Source organism: Hippopotamus amphibius, chromosome 10 (assembly GCF_030028045.1).
Source record: "Hippopotamus amphibius kiboko isolate mHipAmp2 chromosome 10, mHipAmp2.hap2, whole genome shotgun sequence".
Lineage (NCBI taxonomy): Eukaryota > Metazoa > Chordata > Mammalia > Artiodactyla > Hippopotamidae > Hippopotamus > Hippopotamus amphibius.
Window position 1 is genome coordinate 88,709,366 of NC_080195.1, and position 22,337 is coordinate 88,731,702.

A 22,337-nucleotide genomic window follows, 5' to 3' on the forward strand; every position below is an offset into this window, starting at 1 on the left:
GCTTGTGGAATTTTAGTAACAAAGGACAGTCTTCTAAATATAGCCCCCCCAAAGTCCCATAATTTTGGAGATCTTTAAAATTTCCTCCTATCTGAACTCAACATAGAGTCCCAAGACTAGGGAGTTTCAGGTTTAGAGCTATCATTTTCTTCAATCTGCCTCTGAAGTAAAATCAAACCAAGAAGACTGCTCAGGAATCAGGAAGAAGCAAAAGATATTTATTATTAACTTACAAGCAGCCCTTTATTCAGGCATGTCATTTCCCTTTTACCAGATGGAAGGGGCAGGGCAGCTTGGTCTGCTTAGGCCATTCATTCTCTTGGTTTCAAGAAGGGTGGGGAGAGCAGATATGGCTTTTTAATTTTCTTTTTTATTGTAAAATATAAAACATACATGCAGATAAGAACATAAAACATAAAACTAAAGATTAATTAATGAATATCAAACAAATAGCCACTTAGCTACCACACCCATATGAGGAAATAGAACCTAGAAGCTCCCAGCATGCCCTTAACCCAATAAATAGCTTCTCACTTTATATTAAACTAAGAACCATGTTTACTTTTCATATATTTTTTTGCAATCGCTATTCTTTACTTTCTAGAGATTCCTCTAAAAAATTTATTTTAGATTAGCTCATTTTGGAAATACATATAGATTGACTCATATTTCATGCATGCCTTTGTGACTGGCTTCTTTCAATTATCAGTATATTTGTGATAGTAAACCATATTGTCAGGTGTAAATGTAGTCATTCATTTGTAATCATTCATCGCTATACAGTATTTTATTGAATGAACATACCACAACTTATTTATCCATTCTCTTGGTGGACATATGTTGTTCCAAATTTGGGGTTAATATGTGTTAATACTATGAACATTCTTGAACACACACATTAATACGTATGTGAAGGCACATCTGTTGGTTATATACCTAGGAGTAGAATTGCTATGTTATAAAATATGAATAGCTTCAATTTTAATAAATAATCCTAAATAATTTGCCAAAGAGATTGTATCCATTTACACCCCTACCAACAAAATATGAGTATTTCTGCTGTTCTACATTCTCTCCAATAAATGGTCTTGCCAGGCTTTCTAATTTTAGTCATTCTGGTAGGCATGCGGTATTTCATTGGGGTTTTAATTTACATGTTTCTGCTTACTGAAGATTTTAAGAACTTTCCATTGCTTAGTTGAAATTTCTCTTTCGTAAAATGTCTGTTCAAATCTTGATTTTTTTAAATTAAGTTGTATTTCTCTTTATCACTGATGTATAGTGCTTGCTTATCTCTTTTCCTGTTTTGGCTTGCTGTTAGCTTTCATAAAGTGTTCTTTAATGACGTTCTCAATTTTAATATAATCAGCCATCTTAATGTCTCAATTTGGGTATGGTTTTTCATGCACATTTCAGAAAAATATTTTGTTATGTTATGAAGATTTTTAAAATAATAGCTCATGTTTATTGCTTTTCCTTTCACATTTATACACACCACAGAAAAAGAATTTTTGTGTTTTATGGGAGTTAGAGAACTTTTTATTTCATTTTGAGTTTTTAGTTGCCTGACACAGAACCACTTATCAAAAAGTCTACAAATAACAAATGCTGGAGAGGACGTTTAGAAAAGGGAACCTCATACACTGCTGGTGGGAATGTAAATTGGTGCAGCCACTACGGAAAACAGAAGGGAGGTTTCTTAAAAAACCTAAATTAGAACTACCACATGATCCAGCAATTCCACTCCTGGGTATATATCTGGAATAAATTAAAACACTAATTTGAAAATTTACATGCTCCCCAGTGCTCATAGCAGCACTATGTACAAGAGCCATGACGTGGAAGCAACCCAAGTGCCCATCAACAGATGACTGGATTAAGAAGATGTGAATGGAATATTATTCAGCCATAAAAAATGAAATATTGCCATTTGCAGCAACATGGATAGATCAAGAGAATATTATGCATAGTGAAATAAATCAGACAAAGAAAAACAAATACTATACGATAGTACTTATATGTGGAATCTAAACTATAATACAAATAAATATATATATAAAACAGAAACAGACTCACAGACATAGAAAACAAAGTATGGTTACCAAAGGGGAAAGAGTAGGGGGAAGGACAAATTAGGAGTATGGGATTAATACATCAAACAGATAAGCAACAAGGGTTTACTGTATAGCACAGGGAATTATATCCAATATTTTGTAATAACTTATAGTGAAATATAATCTGTAAAAAAAAAAAAAACTGAAACTATGCTACACATCTGAAACTAACACAATATTGTAAATCAACTATTCTTCAATTTAAAAAAACGAAACCCATAAATAAATAAGAATCATTCACACTGTCCAGAAGTACCAAATTCATAATAAATATAATAAGTTCCATAACTCTGTATTTTGTTTTACTGATGTTTTTTATCTACCTTTACACTAATGACATTGTCTTTATCTGGAAGAATGTCTTCGCACTTTTTTCTTCTTCAAAATTAGTTTAACAATACTTGACCTTTTGCATTTCCATATTAAATTTATAATTAGCTTTTGAGATTATTAAAAACTATTGGCTTTTCACAATGGTTGCAATGAATCTGTAAATCAACTTGCAAAAAACTGACATGTATACAATACTCACATTCATATGTGTGGTTTATTTCATTTTTATTTTGGTCTGCAATGTTTTGTGGTTTTCTGCATAAAGTGCTTGCACAATTTTGTTAAGAGGTAGTCCCAGGTATGTTATATTTCATCTTATTAAAATGATATAATCCTAGAATTTTATTTGATCTTATTGCTACTTCTAGAAAGAATTGAATTTTGTATACATAACTTATATTCAACAATCTTGCTAAATTTTCCTGTGAATTGTAGATAATTAGATCTTTGGGGTTATCTATGTATGTAAGCATATCATCTGAAAATGATTTTATATTTTTATATCTTTTAATACTTCTCTCCCCTTACAGCATTTAAGAAGTCCAGTAAAATGTTGCCTCAGAATGACAAGGGTAGGCATCCTTGTCCAGATCCCAGTCTCAAAAAGATAGTCTTCCAAATTCCAACATTGATGTGACAATTTCTATAGATTTTTGAATAGATATATTTTACCAGATTGTGGAATTTTACTTCTGTTCCCAATTTGCCAGTTTTTGCCATACATAAATTCTCCCTAAAGCTTTTTCTGCATTTGATTGAGATTATTAAATGAATTTTCTCCCCTATTTTTTTGCTGAGATGAATTAAGAAATTGATTTTTTAATATTAAACTAAATTTGCTTTTTAATAAAAAACCCAAATTGGATGTGATTCAATACTAATTTTGTAGGTTGCTGGCTTACTAATGTGATATTTTATGCAGAATTTTTGCATCTATGATTAAAACAGAGAATGTCCAGCAAACTGTCCTTTCTGCAATGTCTTTCTCAACTTTTGACATTAAATTTGTGATGGCTTTCTTAAAAGGTTGCAAACAATTTCCTATTTATTTGTTATTACCTGAAAGTGTTTGTGTAAAAGTAGTCCTTATTTATCACTTAACTGTTTGGTAGAGAACAAATATTTGCCCAGAAATTTACTTTGATGGAAGGCTTTAAATTACAGTTTCTATTTTATCAATAGTTATAAAACTCTTCAAATTTTCCCCTTTCATTTGTCAGTTTGGTAAATGTTTTTGCTTTTTCAAAAGAATTCTTCTATTTCATATATCATACCATATGGTCATATATTTCCATATTTATATGCATAATGTTGTTCATTACATTGTACTATGATGATTTTAATATTTATAGTATCTGTAACACTATCTCCTTTATTATTGTTGATATTAGTTGTGTTTTCTCTCCTTGACCTTTCTGTTTTTTCTAAGGACTTATTAATCTGGAGGGTGATATACGAGGGTGAATCAAAAACTATCCGCACTCCAGTTATATTAAAACTTGTATAAATTCTATAGCCAGAGTGCAGATAAGTTTTGATTCACCCTCATATAAAGTTCAAGCATTCTATGTTCCTTTCATTTTATTGAAAGAAGGTAAAAATGACACAAATTTTTAAAATAATTAATGTTGTCTTTTTAAAGTGCAAATTTTTGGATTTCAAATCACTTCTAATTGATATTTTTATTCCATTTTTATATGTTTATTATCAGCTTCTTTCTTAATATCTATGGGTGTGTTTTATGTTTAATTCTTAATTTCTCAAGAGAGATGCTTAGATTATTGATTTTCAGCGTTTTAAAATATCTGTGTTAAAAACTGGCCATTTACTTCTAGTCATGGCTTTTGCAGACTCCAACAAATTTTAATATGTAGTAACTTTAATACTATTGAATTAAAATATTTTATATTTCCATCATTATTTATTCTTCCCTCATTAGTTATCTAAAAATATTTCTTCTAAAAATATATGGATTTTCTACTTACATTTTTCTTATTTATTTATAGTTTAATTGCTTTGAATATAGAGAATACTACTCTTTATGCATCCCCCTCTATGAAATTTTTGAGAATATTTTTAAGGCTCAGTGTATAATGTTTTTCTAAAATATCCATGGTCCTTTAGAAGAATGTATATTCGCCAGTTGTTGGGTATAAAGTTTTATAAATGTCCATTAGATCAATTTTGCTATTTCAAATCTCCCACTATGATTGTGCAGTTGCTTTTTTTCTGCAATATGATAGTGTAAATTTTGCTTTATGTAATTTGAAGCCATGTTATTAGGTATATACAAACTATCTTCCTGGTGAGTTGAAAGTTTTATAATTTTAAAGCCTCTCCATGTTTCTACTAATTTTGAGATAAAATTATTTTTGTCTAAGTTAATGTATGTAGATTTACCACCTTTTGGTGGATAATATTTGCATATCGTATTTGCAACACCATGTTTAGGTGGATAATATTTGCATATCAATGTTCTACTTCCAAACATTGTGCTTCCTTACTGTTATATATGTCTTTAATAAATAACACATAAGTGAATTTTTGTCTTTTTAACTAAATGTGACAATGATATTTTAATTGAATCATTTAGGCTATTTACATTTAATGGTATAGCTGAGTTTAATTTTACCCTCATATTATTTACTTGTATTTACTTTACCTGCTTTATATGATTCCTTCTCTCCTTTCTTGCCTTCTTTTGGACTTAAAAAAAATATTCCCTTTCTGTCCTCCATTAGCTCTTTTACTCTTTTCTTTCTGGATACCTAGAGATTTAACAGAAAGCCTGGATTTATAAACACCAACTGCTGACAATTACTTCTAACCTTTCTTCCATACAATTAAAGGAACAAAAAATGCTTGAACTTCATTAATAGCCCCCCAAATATGCTTTTTTTTGTAATGTATTTTAATTCTCTATATATTCCAAATTCTATAAAACAATAACTATATTTTACCATTTTCGATGCTCTTCCTTCCTGAATAGCCATCAAAGGGTAATTTTCCTTCTTTTGATAACAATTTCTTTCAGTGTATATGTGTCTGAAACTATATAGTTTTCTTTTTTTTCCCCTGAAACAGGGAATGCTAGACAACTATTTTCTCTTACCATATTGAAAATATAATTCTATTTTCTTAGATTCCACTGTTTCTGTTGAGAAATTAGTTGTAATTAGGATAACTTTTATTCATTTAATTTCATGTTGTATGCTTTGAGGTGGTCTTTTCTGTAACTTTACTATCATGTGTCTCAATGAGGATGTCTATTTATTCACATTGCAATTAATTGTGCATTTCAATTTTTTGATTATAATTCCTCAGTTTTTAGAAATTCTGAGATATTATCTTTAAATATCATTTGTTTCATTTTTCTCTCCTTTTATTTGGAATTTGAATGAAACATGATTGACCTTCTCACTATTTATCCTATGTACCTCTTACCTCTCCGTATTGTCTGGTCTCTTTGATTTTTGCTCTGTATTGTATCCTTTTACTTCATTCTAGAAATAGACTTCTTACCTATTTTCCAAGTCACCCACATTCTCTTTTTACCTGATTCAAACTTTCTGTTAAACCTATTCAATAATTGTCAAATTGTCAATTATTTTATTTTTTAGGTTAAAAACTTTTATTTTTATCAAATATAATGGGTCACATTTATACTTAAATATAATTCTCTGCTGATATTTGCAATCTTATCTTTTATCTCTTTGAAAATATTAAGCATGTTTTAGCCAGTGTATAATAATTCCAATAGTTGGAGGTCTATGAGTCTGTTTCTATTGACTGCTGCTCCTGTTGTTTCTCACGCATGTTTCTTGCTTCAGGTGTACCTGGCTATCTTTATTTGGAGGCTGGACATTTTAAAATATATTTATAAAAATATTTTGAGACCAAAGATAATGTGATCTTCTTACAAAAAGGACTATTATTTGCTTCTATCAGGCTCCTAGCAGGTCCAACAATCCAAGAGCTCCTTAAATAAAACTCAATAAATGAGACTTTTCCGTACAACTTCAGATCATTAAAAGCTTTGCTAGAGACCATTAAAAGGTTGGTTTATTTCAATTTTACCTTTACTCCTACAGTGTTACCCTTTGGGGCCCCCAAAAATAGTATAAGATGTTTTATAAGCCTCATATGAGGGTTTCAAAAACACTTCTGATATTCTCTGCATCAGAAAACTTTCCGTGAGAAAAGTGACTCCAAATTACCAGTTCACCTCCCTGAAATTTTTCTGTCTTCTGGATATTGGACTGGTAATTTTTTCCTAATATCCTAGCAAAAATGTTTGTTCAAATGATCTAATCCACAATCATGAAAGGTGACATAGCTTCTTTAACATATACAACTTAATAAGGACAAGAATTACTGGCAAGTAGAAAAGGCACTCATAGGTTAGTATTTAAGGGAAGGGCAGTATCTCATTTAGAGATTCCTTGAGATAGGTGTATATGCAGTATCAAAAATCTCTGTTCCTCATTTGTGATGGTTATAAAAAGATCAATGAAAGGTGCCAACTATGTGGCATCTAGTGGCAAGTTGGGTTTGATAAGCTGTCATCAAAAGATATTAAGAATATAAGACAGTCCAAACAGTTTATTAGGAAAAGTCAAAAATGCAAACAAAACAATAAAAAGTATGAAAAGCTAATTCAAAAGGCCATAAGCAGAACTGAAGTTGGAATTTCAAAAAGAAGAGTTCAAAAATTGCAGAGTAACTGACACTAGGTGTGCTGTGTGTGGAATGTTAAGCTGATATACAGGGCTAGAGATAAAGAAAACATGGGAAAGGTTGAGAGTATCATATTAGAACTATGAAACTTTAGGCACTGACTCTCTGAATGAGGTAGATGAACTTAGATTCCAAATAAAGAAAATAATTGTTCTGATTATAGGTTCAGCCCATTGGCATGTAGACATAGAAGTTGAAAAACTGTCATCTATGGCATTAATGGTATTTATATCTCTCACAAATCACTGGTATGGATCACCACAGAGTAAATTCAGAGTAATATGGGAGCAAATAAATTACCTGGACCAAAAAGAAAGTAAACCTCAGGAAACAGGGAATTGGGAGCAGTCTTTGGGTCACTTCCTCCTGTCTCTACCTTAGCACTATATCCTCCTCATGCCCACAACCACAACATATGTAAATTACCAGTTAATCTGAACAACATACTGGTGAAGTGCAGACTTTGGAATCAAAAGATTCTATTTCAAATTCTGACCCTGCCTCTTTCTGGCCTTGTCACCTTGACCGAGCCTCTCCACCCATAAAAAGGGGATGATAAGTTTTACTTATCTCATGGGAATTTAGGAAAATCTCATACTTAATTCACATAAAGAACCTGAAGTGCCTGGTATATAGGAAGTACTCAATAAATATTAGTATCATCAGTTTCAATTCAGGAATCTCGGGCCATCTAAAATATTACTTGAAAGTGTCTGTCCGATGCACTCTGGCCCAAACTATCAATAGTCAGCTAGACATTTTGAGGAAAATAATTAAAAATCTTTAGGGAAAAGTATTCTCTCTCTGTGCCTGAAGACATGTGCTCAGTCTGAGTTGATATATAACAAAGTGATAAAATGAGAAAAGAGAATGGTAATCTAAACGCATCAGAAACACTAAGCAGGGGGAAACTGTAATCAGATCAATAAAATTGTCGATAGCGTGAAAAGGATGAAGTATTTTTTTTTTAATCAAATTTCAGTTTTTTTAGGATGACATGACAGTTCTTGAAACCTGAAGGAGGAAAGCTGAAGGCACAGAGTGCCATTTGACACCACAGGTTATCACTAGCTCCAAGAAATGTTGCTTGTGGGAAATATAATCATTGTATAATAATAGTCTTATCATCACTTCATCCACTACTCTCTTCTCTTATGTTTTCCTCTTCCCCAGTATCTATATCTCCTTTCCCATTTTCAAATAATTAAGCAATAAATCCTATATTGTTACCATTGGTATCAGTGTGTATGACATCCACAAAACTTGCATCAGTGTAATCTAATCTGCCATTTGATGGTTTTCCAGAGAATTGTGGCCCAGCAGGGTCAAGTCCTGAAATTCAAGAAAGAAGCTATTAATCTACTAATCAAGTCATACTACAGTGTTCATTACATCATAGGCTTGCATTATTATTACATTATAAACATAATGCGCCTATACAGTTTTAGCTTAAACCTGTCCAAAAACAAATCTAAAGGTAAATGAAATTAGATGAATAGCGAGTATCTTCTTTATTTGAATAATCTTTATTTCAATCTTCAGAGTTTATCAATGATATAGTGTTAAGCCACACTAAAGATGCCTCAACAAAATATTGTGGGATTTTTTAGCACTTTTACTTAAGTAGTAATTAAGAATACACTGGTAGTAACTCTCTATTTAATAGAAAGTAACTATTACTACTGCTGAGGACAGGAAATAATAAATACTATCTTGGTCCTGTCTTGAGCTTCATTCTGCACCAGCTCATCCTGGATCTCTCTATAGGTCTAAAATGATGCTAAGTGCAGTTTGAGCTTGCAATAAAACATATTTATTATTAGCTTATCATTCATTTCTCACAAAAGTTTCCCACACACACATAAGAAAAATGAAATATATTAAAAGTTTCATAAAGTATAGATATCACTGATTGTGTACTCGAAATTCTAAATAAAAATTTTAAGCTCATGACCTACTGCAGTGTGTCAGAAAAGGTGGGGAGGACATGAAATGCAATGCCTTGAGAACATCTATGCAATAGGGCAACAATCATCTTAAAAACATATTTTAAAAAGTAAAATACAATATTGCTTATCTCAGTCCCTTCTGTTATCCCTAGTTTATTTGGCCCACATGACAGAATGAGGCAGAAACTTCTCTCTTCCTATAAATTGTTCTGATGTAGAACCACTGCATTTGCTGGCCGTTTAAACCCTGATGATTGCTTGGCATGTGGAGCCATTCAAACCAGACTAATATGTGAATAAATACACCTTAAAATAAGGTAGGATTGCCAACAGATCAAACCAAGCTAGTATGGTGGTTGAAAGAGAATGGGCTTTGGATGCTAGAGACCTTTGTATAAATCCTGGCTTAGCTGTTACTTTTTTACCCTCCTGCACTCATTCAGTTAACTTCACTTTTCACATCCATATAATGGGATAAAATTAAAACTAGTCAAAATAATTAAGGTATACTTAAGGTATGTAAATGTCCTAAATATCTAAACAAGTTATTCACCTCTATCCTCCCCCTTTGCTTAACTTAAGACTCTAGTATTAACATTTGAAATTGTTATAAATCTTCTGTGGGAATAGATCTCAATAATTCTAAAAAGCTAAATTAACTGGGAGGGATATTATCCTTCTAGTTTTAAAATCACCACCATTCCTAAAGGGAAGCCTAAAAGTCCATGTCAGCATTATTTGGTTACTAAGCTTTGTGGATGCAGTAAGTTTGTTAAGAAAATACAAGGAGAATTGAAGTCCAGACTCCTCAGGCATGGATACCGACTCCTGATTCTCTCTTCTAGTGTTCAAGTAAAATTTTTAAAAGAATTAAAATACATCAAAGTTTCTAAAAATTAAGTACATGGTAATAGGTTATATTCTTAGTTAATACATGAGAAAAGTTTTACATTTAGTGAGCCAAACTTTCCTTAGTATTGTTACAATAATGTGTTCTTAAAATTCACAGGGGCTACAGAAATCAATCATTTTCCTCCCATTTCTATATGAGTAACTTAAGTTTGGCTAGGAACTAAATAAGACTTGAGTGTAACTAAATAGAGACCAGAATTTGAATATACTATAGAAAAGAAAAATTTGTGCATCATTTCCATTCTTTAAATATTGCCCCTGTTAAATGTTAAATAACGTAATAACTTCTAATACTTGAAAGAATACTAAATCATTAATTTTGTCAAAAATATTTTACCTGTTATTCTTCCAACTTGACCATGAAATATCTCCCCAACAAATCCACTAATATGAGCCCCTAAGCTCACACCTATGAAATGAAAATTATCAAGAGACGCTCCATGCTTCTGCAATTCAAAATGCAGTGTTACAATTTTCATTTCAGAAAATCACAAATTATGCCTGTTGCATCAATATTCTAAAATTCATTATTTTTTCTGGTTTAATCCATTTCTGGGAGAAAGGGAATGGGATTTTGTAATTTCAAACAACTATATCTTTGTTCCACTTTTTCCATAAAATATCTCATTTTTCTGTACACACTTTTAATACCATTAAGCTTTTATTTAAAAATTTAGAAAATTTTGTCATTTTTATCTAGAATAGCACATGCAAAATAACACATTTGATAAATAAAACATTTTGTAATAATAATAACAAAACATATTTGGCTCTTACTTTGTGCTAGCTACCTTGATAAGTGTTTTATAAATCTCATATGTAATATTCACAATAGCCCTATGAGTTATTTGTTCTTATCCTATCGCCTAAAACGTTCCCTGGCACCTATTGAATGCTGAATAAATATGGTTTGATAATGAGTTGCCCAAAGCCACATACACATTACTCATAAGGAAAAAGACTTCAAGTCCAGGTCTGTTCAACTCCAAAATATAAACTAATCTACCTCCCTTTTCTAAAAATCTGTAGATTGTGTCAAAAACTTTAGGAAGACTGAACAGTGTGAAAAATCATCCTTACTTCATCGATGATAAAATGAGACTCAGAGATTTAAGTGATTTCCCCCATCACAAGCTGGAGAGTAATGGGATCTATCTTCCAGTCCCAAGTTCTGAGCACCTCCTAGGGTCTCGTTCAAGGGGAGAGGGGTGGGCAGCCTTAGGAGATTAAATGAGGGAGAATTTCTTCTACCATACTCTCAGGAAGCAGGTCACGGTCCAGTCTACACAGTGACACATCCCATGGCTTACAGAAAGATGTGGAGCATTTACTCTAATAAGAAACTAGATTCAGGTTTTCCAGGCACAGGGTAATCTTTTTCCTCAAATTTCTCAGACCAATGTCTGGAACCTCAAGGGAGTATAACGCTCGGCTTTAGTGCTACTGAACTTTTCATCCTTTCTCCTTAACATGGAGACTTTGCAAGCAAAGGCACTATTAGAAATCTATCTAACACTACAATTTTCCTAAATTTCTCTATTTAACGTTCACATGTTCCACACTTTGAGGTACATATATATTAATTATAGAAAAGACCACTGCTAAAAGGAAAAGTCAATTATGCAATTTATAGACTATCAGTAAGAACAGGTAAATCAATTACTTCCTCTGTCTCCAGAGGCATGGGTTGGTTTTGTGTGGGAAAACATTCAGAAGTCTTTCTGAAACCTTAAAAATGTTACTAAAAGAAATTAAAGTATGTGGGCCGAGGAACTGGGTGCAGGATGTCCTGCTTGAGCAGTGGATGAACTAAGTGTGCTGGGCATGGAGGCCATGGGGGCATAGGCTACCGTGGAAACAGAAAATTGACCCTCTCTGGGGGCGCAGCCCCTTTCTCACTTGCACACCTCATATCACCCTGTTTGGCCCCGGAGGATGGCTGGTTAGCCAGAGATGAGTAAGATTCCTCGGGGGGGGGGGGGGGGGGGGGGGGAGGAACAACCTAAGATAGGCACAGTCGCAGAGGGGCCAACAGGGGTGGGGCACAGACTCTTAATCCTTCTGAGAGAGGTCTCCTGCCCCCAGGGCTGCCTTGCTTTCCACGCCCAACTCAAATCCAGGTCCAGCTCAAATCCACACCCAGCTCAAATCAGGACCCAAGAGGCAAACATAGATCATTGCCCCCAGTCATGTGAGGCCTTTGTTTGTTTACTTCAAAGATAACCTTGGTTGTGGGACGAAACTGGGCATGTTAGACCCTTAGGCTATGCCGAGAGCTCAATAAAAGCAACGTGGGATCAATCAGCGAGGCTCTTGATCCTAGAGGTCTTGAGTCCCCCGGTTCCCATCTTTCTCTTAAATCTGTGTCTGTGTTTCTTTGAGCTTGTGGCACCCATCATTTGCCCCGAGTCGCCCAACTGGTCTCGGCAGTTTTGCCCAAATGTGAGGATGTAAAAATAATAATGACAGCTGATTTTATTCAATGGCTATTATATGCCAAGTGCTGGTTAAGAATTAATTTCATTTAATACTTAAATAAAATATTGTTATAAAGTTTTGTTATCCTAAATGTATAGACAAGGTTATGAGGCAGAATAGTTAAGCAATTGCTCCAACTCACACAGATGATATGGATTTTGTGGTCTTTGAATCCCTGCAGTCTGACTCCTAACCACTATGTGCAACTGCTTGCTTGCTCAATTTCAGCAGAGGCTTGGAAGTTCAGCACAACACAACTCAAAGGCAGATTTCAAGCTCAAGAATGCCCCCAAATCATATATCACCCTTCTTTCTCTTGAGTGTCATCACTACCACCTCCTTCTAGAACAGACATGGATCTCCATATGTATTGACTTAGTGGACAAAGATCATTCAAACTACAGATGACCTAGAACTGGCTTGAATTTATCTGACTCATCCACACGTTGGACCTAAATGCTGGATAAACCTAAATGGAACTGAGACCAGCCTCTAAGATTGGCAAAAGTATGCTACTTTTCAAACTGTTTTCCCCTCACTTTTACCAATGCACACTTGATTAATTTGAAACATTTTAGGCATAACTTAGAAAATATATCTAAAAAAACTAATGATTAGTTTATCCTCTCTGTCCACCCCGAATCACTACCTTATCCTGAAGTCAGCATAGGTAGAGTTAAAATAAGAAAATCTTAAAAGATTTCAAGATAAAACACAATAACTGAGTCTTTAAGATAATTTTAAAAAAATAAGGTAGGGCATGTCTAGTATAGAATTATCCATTTACACAAAGAAAAGATGGCTGCATACAGTAGCATATCAATGCAGTAACTCTTAATGCTATAGGAAAACAGTATTTTATTATCACTTTGTAGTATTATATAACATACTGTATCTTGTATAACATATATAACATAGAAAATTCTAGACTTACCAAAAGATTCTGAATGTACCTACTCAAACTCACAGCAACTTTTCTGGTATTTTTAACGGCTCTATTGTAAAGAAAAGTTGTAGCGCCTCGGTTCCAGTCTACTACAATTATATTCATATCATCTTGGTTCAATAGAATTCTTACAAAGTTCTGAAGCCATGATGGAGTGGAGCCCATTGGTCTGTATCCATGAATAAGCCAGACTGTCTTCTTGCTTGTGTTGAAATTAACGTTAAGTGAGTTATCTTGCTCAAACAGTGACTCAGCACAGCTCGTGTTGTTCCTCGTATACAACATCAGAAATATCTCCATTTTGGGATTAAACAGATCTCTGAAGGAATCCTTTAAACTTAGTTGAGAGAATTCAAGGCATGGTCCTTTATTCTCTGAAAGAAAAAAAAAAGTCAGTCAAGCTAAGTATTGGGATAGTATTTGATTTGATTCCTGTTGCTGTTGCAAAGGAAAACTCAACTTGGAGGGTGGGAAAATGTTCATTTTATTAGCATTTTAACATAATTTTTTGAGCAACTACAATGTTCAAAGCAATTCGCTGATTACTTAAATACACTTTTTGAACTAGATGTATTCAAAATTTACAATGAAATATAGAAATAATTGTGGTTGGCTAAGGATTAATTTTCATTTGTACAAAATAGTAATGGTGTGATTAAAATCATTAAGATTGTTAACAAGGAAATTGTTATACACACCAATAAAAGTCCATAAATTGATTATGAACTTTAACAGAAATTTTGCAGAAGAATATTTAGGTATGGATAATAAGCATTAGAAAAAATATATTTTACCTGACTAGTAATCAAGTAAGCACAAATCAAAACAAAAAAAATATCACTTTTTTCCTATCAAATTAAATAAAATGAAAAAATCCTTTAAATACATAATACTTATAAGGGTAAATTTGTAACAAATATTCATATACATGAATGCTGAGAGCATAAGTTGACACATCCTTTTATATGTGTGGTGTATCCTACACAGGCATAATCTTAAAAATATTTACTCTTCCTGATTTTCTTTCTAGGATTTACATTAATGAAATAAACAATTTGTATTAAATATAAAGATATTAAATCAACTATCCTCCAATAAAAAAACTCTAAAAAATATAAAGACTAATCACAGGGGTATGCATAATCACACAAGAATTTAAAACACCTTAATTATCATCGTATAGAATTTCATCAATGTGCGCATCCTATTTGTCTATTTATCTACCTACAAACCTATCTATCTATCCAGCCATCCTAGAAAGAAGTAGAGCAGAAAATGAAATAACTAAGCCAAACCAATAGCAATAGTCATTACTAGGTAGGGAAACATGGCTGCTTTTTTTGTTTTTTTCATAGTTTTTAAGAATTGTAATTTTTTTTTCAAAATAAGTATATAATCTCAAAAAAAATTTTTTAATGAGAGCATATGCTTCTACTGTTTCTGGAAATTTAACATGGTAAAAGGTCTGGGAAAACAATTTATTAACATATACGAAAAATGCACAAAAATGTTAGCAATGTTTATGCCAGTAATTACACTTCTGAGAATTTATCCCAAGAAAACAGTCTGAAAACATGTAAAAAATGAATATACAGTATTTTAATACTGGAGAAACAGAAGTGATTTAAATGCCCAGAAGTAATGATGTGCTTAAGCCACTACATATATATGTATTTGATACATTTAAATGTTTATTTTAACATATATAAATATATATTTAAAATTACACCTATATTTTATATGTAGATATATTTAGTAAATCCATAATAATATGCACTAATTGCTATCATTCTAGTCTGGAAATTATATACGTGACATTGTCACAATTATTTAGAAGAAGATAAAGGAGGAAGGCAGTGAAGAAGCAAGACCTGCATTCAGTTCCCAGATTAACAGCCGAGAGATACTTGGACAAGTGAAAAACTTTGATACTTCATTTGTTCTAAGTACAAAGGAATGAGGATGTGGAGAGGAGGAATAAATTAAACCTCAGTGCAATATCAATGCTTACTACACAGTACAAATTATGTAGGGAATTGTGCTTATCCACCTTCCTACCAGCTGGAACTCTGAGAAGTCCAAATGCAATTGATACATCCAAACTGCTGGTCCACTCAAGCCAAGATAGGTTTTATCTGGTCCTAGAATGACTAATGAGGAATAAACAATGGAATCTCTGTGATAAAATAAGGGAAAGAAATCACTTAAAACAATCAACAGAAAAATTTATTGTCTATTACCAGATGCACAAGTAATTGCAGAAAACTCTTTAGCACCCTCATTAGAATGCAAGAAAAAACACATCTCAAAAACAGGAGGCCATTAAGAGAAAAAAAGTGGAAAATAGGGGGTTCAAGGGGTAGAGATTTTCAGTTTGGGAAGATGAAAATGTTCTGGAGATGGGCGGTGGTGATGGTTGCACAACAGTGTGAATGTACTTAATGCCACTGAACTGTACACTTAAAAATGGTTAAAATGGTAATTTTTATTATATGTTTTACCACAATTAAAACAAAACAAACAAAAAATGTTACTGAATCCAATTCCTGTCATCATAGATATCTATTCCAGACTTGCTTTACTTCTGTAGACAACTAGAACACTCAATAAAAAGTTTAGACATTGGACAACAAGAAGCACAGGACTATAATATCTAAACAAAGGTAAACAAATGATTTGAACCCTGTACCTAATACATTTCTACCTGGAGGTAGTTTCTGGACTTCAGTGCAGGAAGCTTGGACCCCAAAAAGCATGGTGGTTTTGCCAAGCTGAGGAAAAAGACTGGAGTTTGAAAAGCTGAAGCAACTAGAATTTGTGTCACAGTGTGCCACAAAGGAGGGATACATGTGTGTGATACACAGTGTGCCACAAAGGAGGGATAAATGTGTGTGGTACACAGTGTGCCACAAAGGAGGGAGCCATGCGGAGGTAGAGCTCCACACTCTGCAGAGGAGTCCCCTTGAGTCTGCTGCTGGAGACAAACCAGTGCCTGCACAGGATGAAACTCCACCAAGAGCTGTAAGCTCAACAATTCCAAAGGTCGCAACGGGCTAGGAGACACTTAAGTTCTGACCAGCCAGAGTAGGAAAACCTTAATGAACATCAGGGACATTCAGTGGAGACCCCAGAAGGGTCAGACTTAGTTACAATGGAGCTAAACTAGTTCTAGAATAAAATAGAACTTAGACCCTTTCTTTCTCCTTCTCATACTCTCAGCTCTGTTTGCTTTGATTTGGCTTCATTCTCTGGCAGGCAACAGACTACGTGGGGAAATATTGAGAGAAAATATTAACAATCTTGAGGTAAGCAAAGATTTTTCAGGTACGATACAGTAAGCATGAAACATAAAAGTGATAAACTGGAAATTGTCACAGTGCAGGATGTCCTCTCCTAAAAGGACACTGGTAAGAATGTGAATGGGCAGGCTTCCAAAATGTACATCTGAAAAAGTACCTGTATCCAGAATATATGTGTGTGTGTACATTGTATGTGTATATACACACACATATATGTAAAATAGGAAAATTGGTTTTTTTTAAATGACAAAAGAATTGAAGACACTTCACAAGAGATGGTCTAATGGCCACTAGGCTCAAAAATGATTTTTAACATCATTAGTCATCAAGAAAATGTAAATTAAACCAAAACAATATACCGCCACATAATCACTAGAATGGCTAAAATTTAAAGATTGACAAAACCATGTATTTGGGAGGATATAGAGCAACATGAAACATCCTACATTGCTGAGGAAAATGACAAAATGATACAATATTTTGGAAAACAATTGGTAGATTTTTTCTAATGTTAAATACACACTTACATGATCCCAAAAATTCACTTCTAGGTGTTTACACATAAGAAATGAAAACATTTGTCCACGTGTATAACAAGTTCACAGTAGTTCTTTTCCATAAAAACCCCTACATGTCAACCAAAAGGAGTCTGGATAAACAAATTGTGGATTATCTACATGATGTAATACTACCCAGCAATAAAAAGGAATAAGCTGATTACACATGCAGCAACTTTGATGAATCTCAAAAACTTTACACTGAGTAAAAGACTCCAGAAACAAAAGAGAACATATTGTTTAATTCCATGTATACGAAATTCTAGAAAAGGGATATCTAATCTAGAGTGTCAGAAAGCAGATCAGGGTTATATGCAGCCAGAGATAGAGAGCAGATTAATTGCAAGAAGTAACTTTTTGGGGCAAGAAATGTTTTGTATCTTGACTGATGACTTGTCTTGGGGAAGGGGAAAACTGCACAAGAAAAATGAATGAAATTTACAGATAATAAGGGGGCATGATTAAAATTATAAGTCAAGTGAAAAATAGGCCTATGAAACTGAATCAAAAAGTGACAGATAGATTAATGAAAAAGAATGGAACACCCAGAAACACACTCTATTAGCCATGTTACCTATAGCAGTTCAAAGTAGTCAAAGGTAATGAATTTTTAAATAAAAAATGGTTATGAAAATTATTTGATTCTAGTTATATAAAAAACATTCCATGTAAAAGTAAAATTATATGAACTAGAAGAAGAATACATTTAATATGTACATGATCTCAGATTGAAGAATGACTTTTTAGCATAAAAACCAAGGAAGAAACCATAAAGTATGAGACCAATAGATTTCACAGCATGTGAATTTAACACTTCTGTAACATAAACACTATAAATTAGCCAAATGACAAACAATAAAACTTAGGGAAATATTTTCAATATCAAGTAGAAAAGGAATTTATATATGTCAAGAAGTATTAATGAAGAAAAAGAATACACTAATTGAACACCAAGTGAAGAACATAAACATACATTTTACAAAATTAAATATTCATACAGCTTATAAATGTATCAAAATGTGCTCAACCTTCTTAAAATCTAATAAAAACTAAAATAATATGACCATATCATTTTTACCATTATACCCATGACCATTAACATCGATGTATACCACAGAATTTTTAAAAATGGTTATTTAGGAAATCAACTAAATATCTGGCAATGTAAGTCTATAAAAATAAATTATTGTGCACCCATGATAATGCAGAAATTAAGAAATCTATATAGTCCATAAATATACACATATAGTCCTAATTTTAGCTATAATATATAGTGCATGCACAGTATACTCTAAATGCACATCTGTGCACATATATGCATATTTATTGTGATAGAACTGGTAGGAAGTAAGCCAATACCTTAATTATAGTTTATGGTGACTTTTTTCTCTGTTTTTCTATATTTTTCTGTGTGTTCTCTGTCTCCCATATTTTAATCTTCTCTGATTGTTCTGTGTCTAACAGACTCATTTGTTGGTGTTATAATGAGGAAAAATGGTTTAAACAGACTTCAGTTAACTAAAACCTGATAACAAATAATGTTACCAGCAAAAAGATAAAGATATTTAGAACAGAAAAATAAGCATTGATTTTGCTTGAAAATTTAACAAACTGAGGTTCTGGGGACTAGACTAAGTAATTCTACTGTGATCAGAAATTTAGTAGCAGGGGGACAATAATGGATTTCACTGTCAAATATGTAGAAAGATCATGACTATAGCAGTAATCTCGACAGAGTGGCACACAGAAAGAATTCTGAAAATCTGTTTAGGTTTCAAATTACAGAATCAGTAAAATTTCTTAAAATACCAAAGACATATGAAGTTAGGAATAATGATTCTAGGTTGTGCAGCTCTATCTCTGAAATATATTTCCATTATAGTTGTAACAGCTGCAAAGAGGAGGACAAGGAGATCAAAATGGACAGAGTCCAGAGGTGTGGACAGCACCTTGGACATGGACAGCTGAGACCCAGGTGACTCTAGCTTCTCTCAAACTTCTCTTGTGACTCTGAGAACATGTTTTTCTCCTCCCACTTCTGAGCCTCAGTTTCTTTAAATGGAAGGAGTTGAAATAAATGGTCCCCTATGACTTGTGTTATTGTAATATTCTTTGATTTCACACCCATTTGTACACCGGTTAGCTGCTGAGACAAGTTAGTCTGTCTTGCAACTTTCAGCACTGACCAAATAATTAACAGAGGGGTCTCAAAACCCGGTCATAAAAAGTTATCAATCCTAACATATCCTGGAAAGATTTAACCCTTCTTCTGACAATCCTCTGAAAACCACATTCATCCCTAAAAGCCTGTATGAAAACCTTCTTCCTTCTCTTTCTTCATTTCTGAAAACAAAATGTATTTGTTAACAACAATAACAATATCATCAATAATATTAATAATGGCTCATGTTTACTTAGCAATCATGCCAGGCACTATACTGTTTTACATTTGCTATCCTTTCCCTCATTTTATGTATGAAGAAAGTGAAATTTAAAGTGATTAAATGACCTGTGGAAGGTCATACAATTAGAAGTAACATAACATTTGTGGGTGAGATCTGCAAAGCAAGAGCTTATTCATGGCACAAGTTATTATGTAAACTGAGCAACATAAATAAGACTCTAGAAGAAGTTCACTAGCTCGATTATTTTTTCATGTGTAATAAGAAGAATGAAGACCTTCTGGGGTCAGCAGAATTCCAGATACAAACAACTGACTGACTTGACACTATAAGACAATTAACCGAATTGAAGACAGAGGTTTGAATGGCCATAGAGCCAGCTGAGACACAAAACTGTGGGCAGAGCTTTAAAATCCCAGAAGGCTTGTGGCAGAATGTGATACAGTACATTTAATTTTCTGATTCTGAAAGCAATCAAAGCACATTTTGAAAACATGCATTTATTTGACATAAGAAACCAAGATATTCGATCAGTAACTTTTTCAACTGTGCAAATGTTTGGAAAGCTGTTGAAAATGAAGCTGACTACACAAGTAAAATAAAGTAGGTGACTGATTAGTCTTTAGACCAGGAATTCCCAAGCATGGGTTTAAAAATGGGTGTAAAAAATGACCAGGAAATTTTATTCAAATGTATTGATAGTTTCCTGGGCCATCCCCAGAGATTCTGATTTGGTAGATACACTTACATTTTTAAATGCATAACTCAGGGAATACTGATATACATACTCCATACAAGTCTAACATAACTGTACACAGGTAGATACAATGTGAAGCCCTACACCTGGAAATTAATCTGAGAGAATTACAGAGAAAATGCACATGGAAGAAAACACAGTAGATTATTCTAACCTAATTTATATTACTTTATAATTGACCGAATCACTCATTTATGTTATCTCCTTTGAGCGTGACAATGCACTGAGATAGTATTACAAATTTAAAAATGAGTAAACTGATGTTCAGGGAGGTTAAGTGATTTGGCCTGGGAGAGCAAGCCACCAGATTTGAATCTCGGTCTTTTAATTGCCAATTCCATGTTCTTTCATGTCACCTTTAAAGACACTTTGGTACAATAAATTATAAAGTTGTTTGTGGGCATTTGCTGTTAGTGAGTCAATAGAAATAAATTACTAGTCACATCAGAAAGATTTTATATTTTTATATAAAATATAAAGATTTTATATTTTTATATAAAATTTTATATAAATTTTATAAAAATTTAGAGAAAAATAATGATGAATTTGTTGAGTCAGTGGGCTCAGAATCCCATGGGTTTTGGAATGACCATTGCCCTACAAACAGCCAACTAAGTAAGGTTCTACAAATTTCTATACTCTTACTACTAAAAGTGTGGTCTGCATACCCATGGGCATCACCTGGGAGTGTATTAGAATTAAAGAATCTTGGGCTTCACCTCCAGCCTATGCAAAAGAATCTACATTTTAAACATGATTCCCAGGTGTCCTGTATCACATATTGTAAGTTGTATCATCTTAGAAAAATGACTCCATTTTTCTGAATCTCACTTTCCTCACCTGTGAAATGCAAAAGATGAATTAACCTATGTAACATCTCTTCTATTAGTAATTTACTGGAACACAGGGGTTGGCAAACTATGGCCTGTGGGTTAAATCTGACCAGCAAGCTAAGAATGCTTTTACATTTTAAATGGGTGAAAAAAAGAATAATATTTTGTGATGTGAAAATGTCAATACATTCAAATTTTAGTGTCCATTAATAAATTTTAATTAGAACACAGCTAGACTCATTGGTTTATGAATTGTCAACGGCTGTTTTCATGCCATGATAGCAGAGTTGAATGGATGCAACTGAGACTGTAGGCCCTTGAAACCTAAAATATTTACCATCTGGCCCTTTACAGAAATATTTGCTGACACTTGCTATAATAATAATGGTAACAACCACAACTACCATTTAAGCAGTTACTAGGACTCAGAAAATGTACTAAGAACACATGTACATATAATTTGAATATATATGCATATAGATACAGATTTGCATATACAGTAGTTTGTTCAGCTACCTCTCCACTTCCACTTGGTTATATTTAAAAGTTTTGAAACAATCTGACTAATCCTAGTTTTTCAGAATGTTTTTTCCTTTTTCGAAGGCATGTAATCATAATGATTCTCATGTTGAGGAGTGTGAGACACGCTCTCCAAAAGGTATATTTCAGAACCTCTGAAATAGTGGAGAAGGGAAGAGCATGTATAAATTGAATAAAACATACTTATCTGAAAAAAATTACTGAAATTCCAACAAAATATCCTGGGTGGGTAGAAATTTGCGCAAAATCAGAGAAGGCACAAGAGCTTGCATAGGTTAAGCATGATTTTAAGACTCATTAAACCTTTAATTTTCTTATTTTCTATTTATTGTTATTAATATCTAAAGGTCTGATATTTTATTTTTGTCAACAGTCAGAAACATACTTAGCAATCACATCTGAATTTTCTCAGTTGAAAACAACTTCCTAACTACTAATTAAAACAATAATTTGAGAATATCTACCATGATATTAAAATGG

General features: G+C 33.0%; 1 protein-coding gene across 4 annotated transcripts in view; it reads right to left on the reverse strand.

Annotated features, from left to right (window-relative positions):
• Positions 1–22,337, reverse strand: part of LIPI (lipase I) — a 58,713-nt gene that overhangs the window by 35,315 nt on the left and 1,061 nt on the right. For all 4 annotated transcript variants that reach the window (XM_057697429.1, XM_057697430.1, XM_057697428.1 and 1 more), the window contains exons 2-4: positions 13,458–13,843; positions 10,383–10,491; positions 8,415–8,516 (exon numbers count right to left, since the gene is read on the reverse strand). In XM_057697429.1, coding sequence (XP_057553412.1) covers positions 8,415–8,516; positions 10,383–10,491; positions 13,458–13,843 — 597 coding nt within the window. The remainder of the gene's footprint in view (positions 1–8,414; positions 8,517–10,382; positions 10,492–13,457; positions 13,844–22,337) is intronic.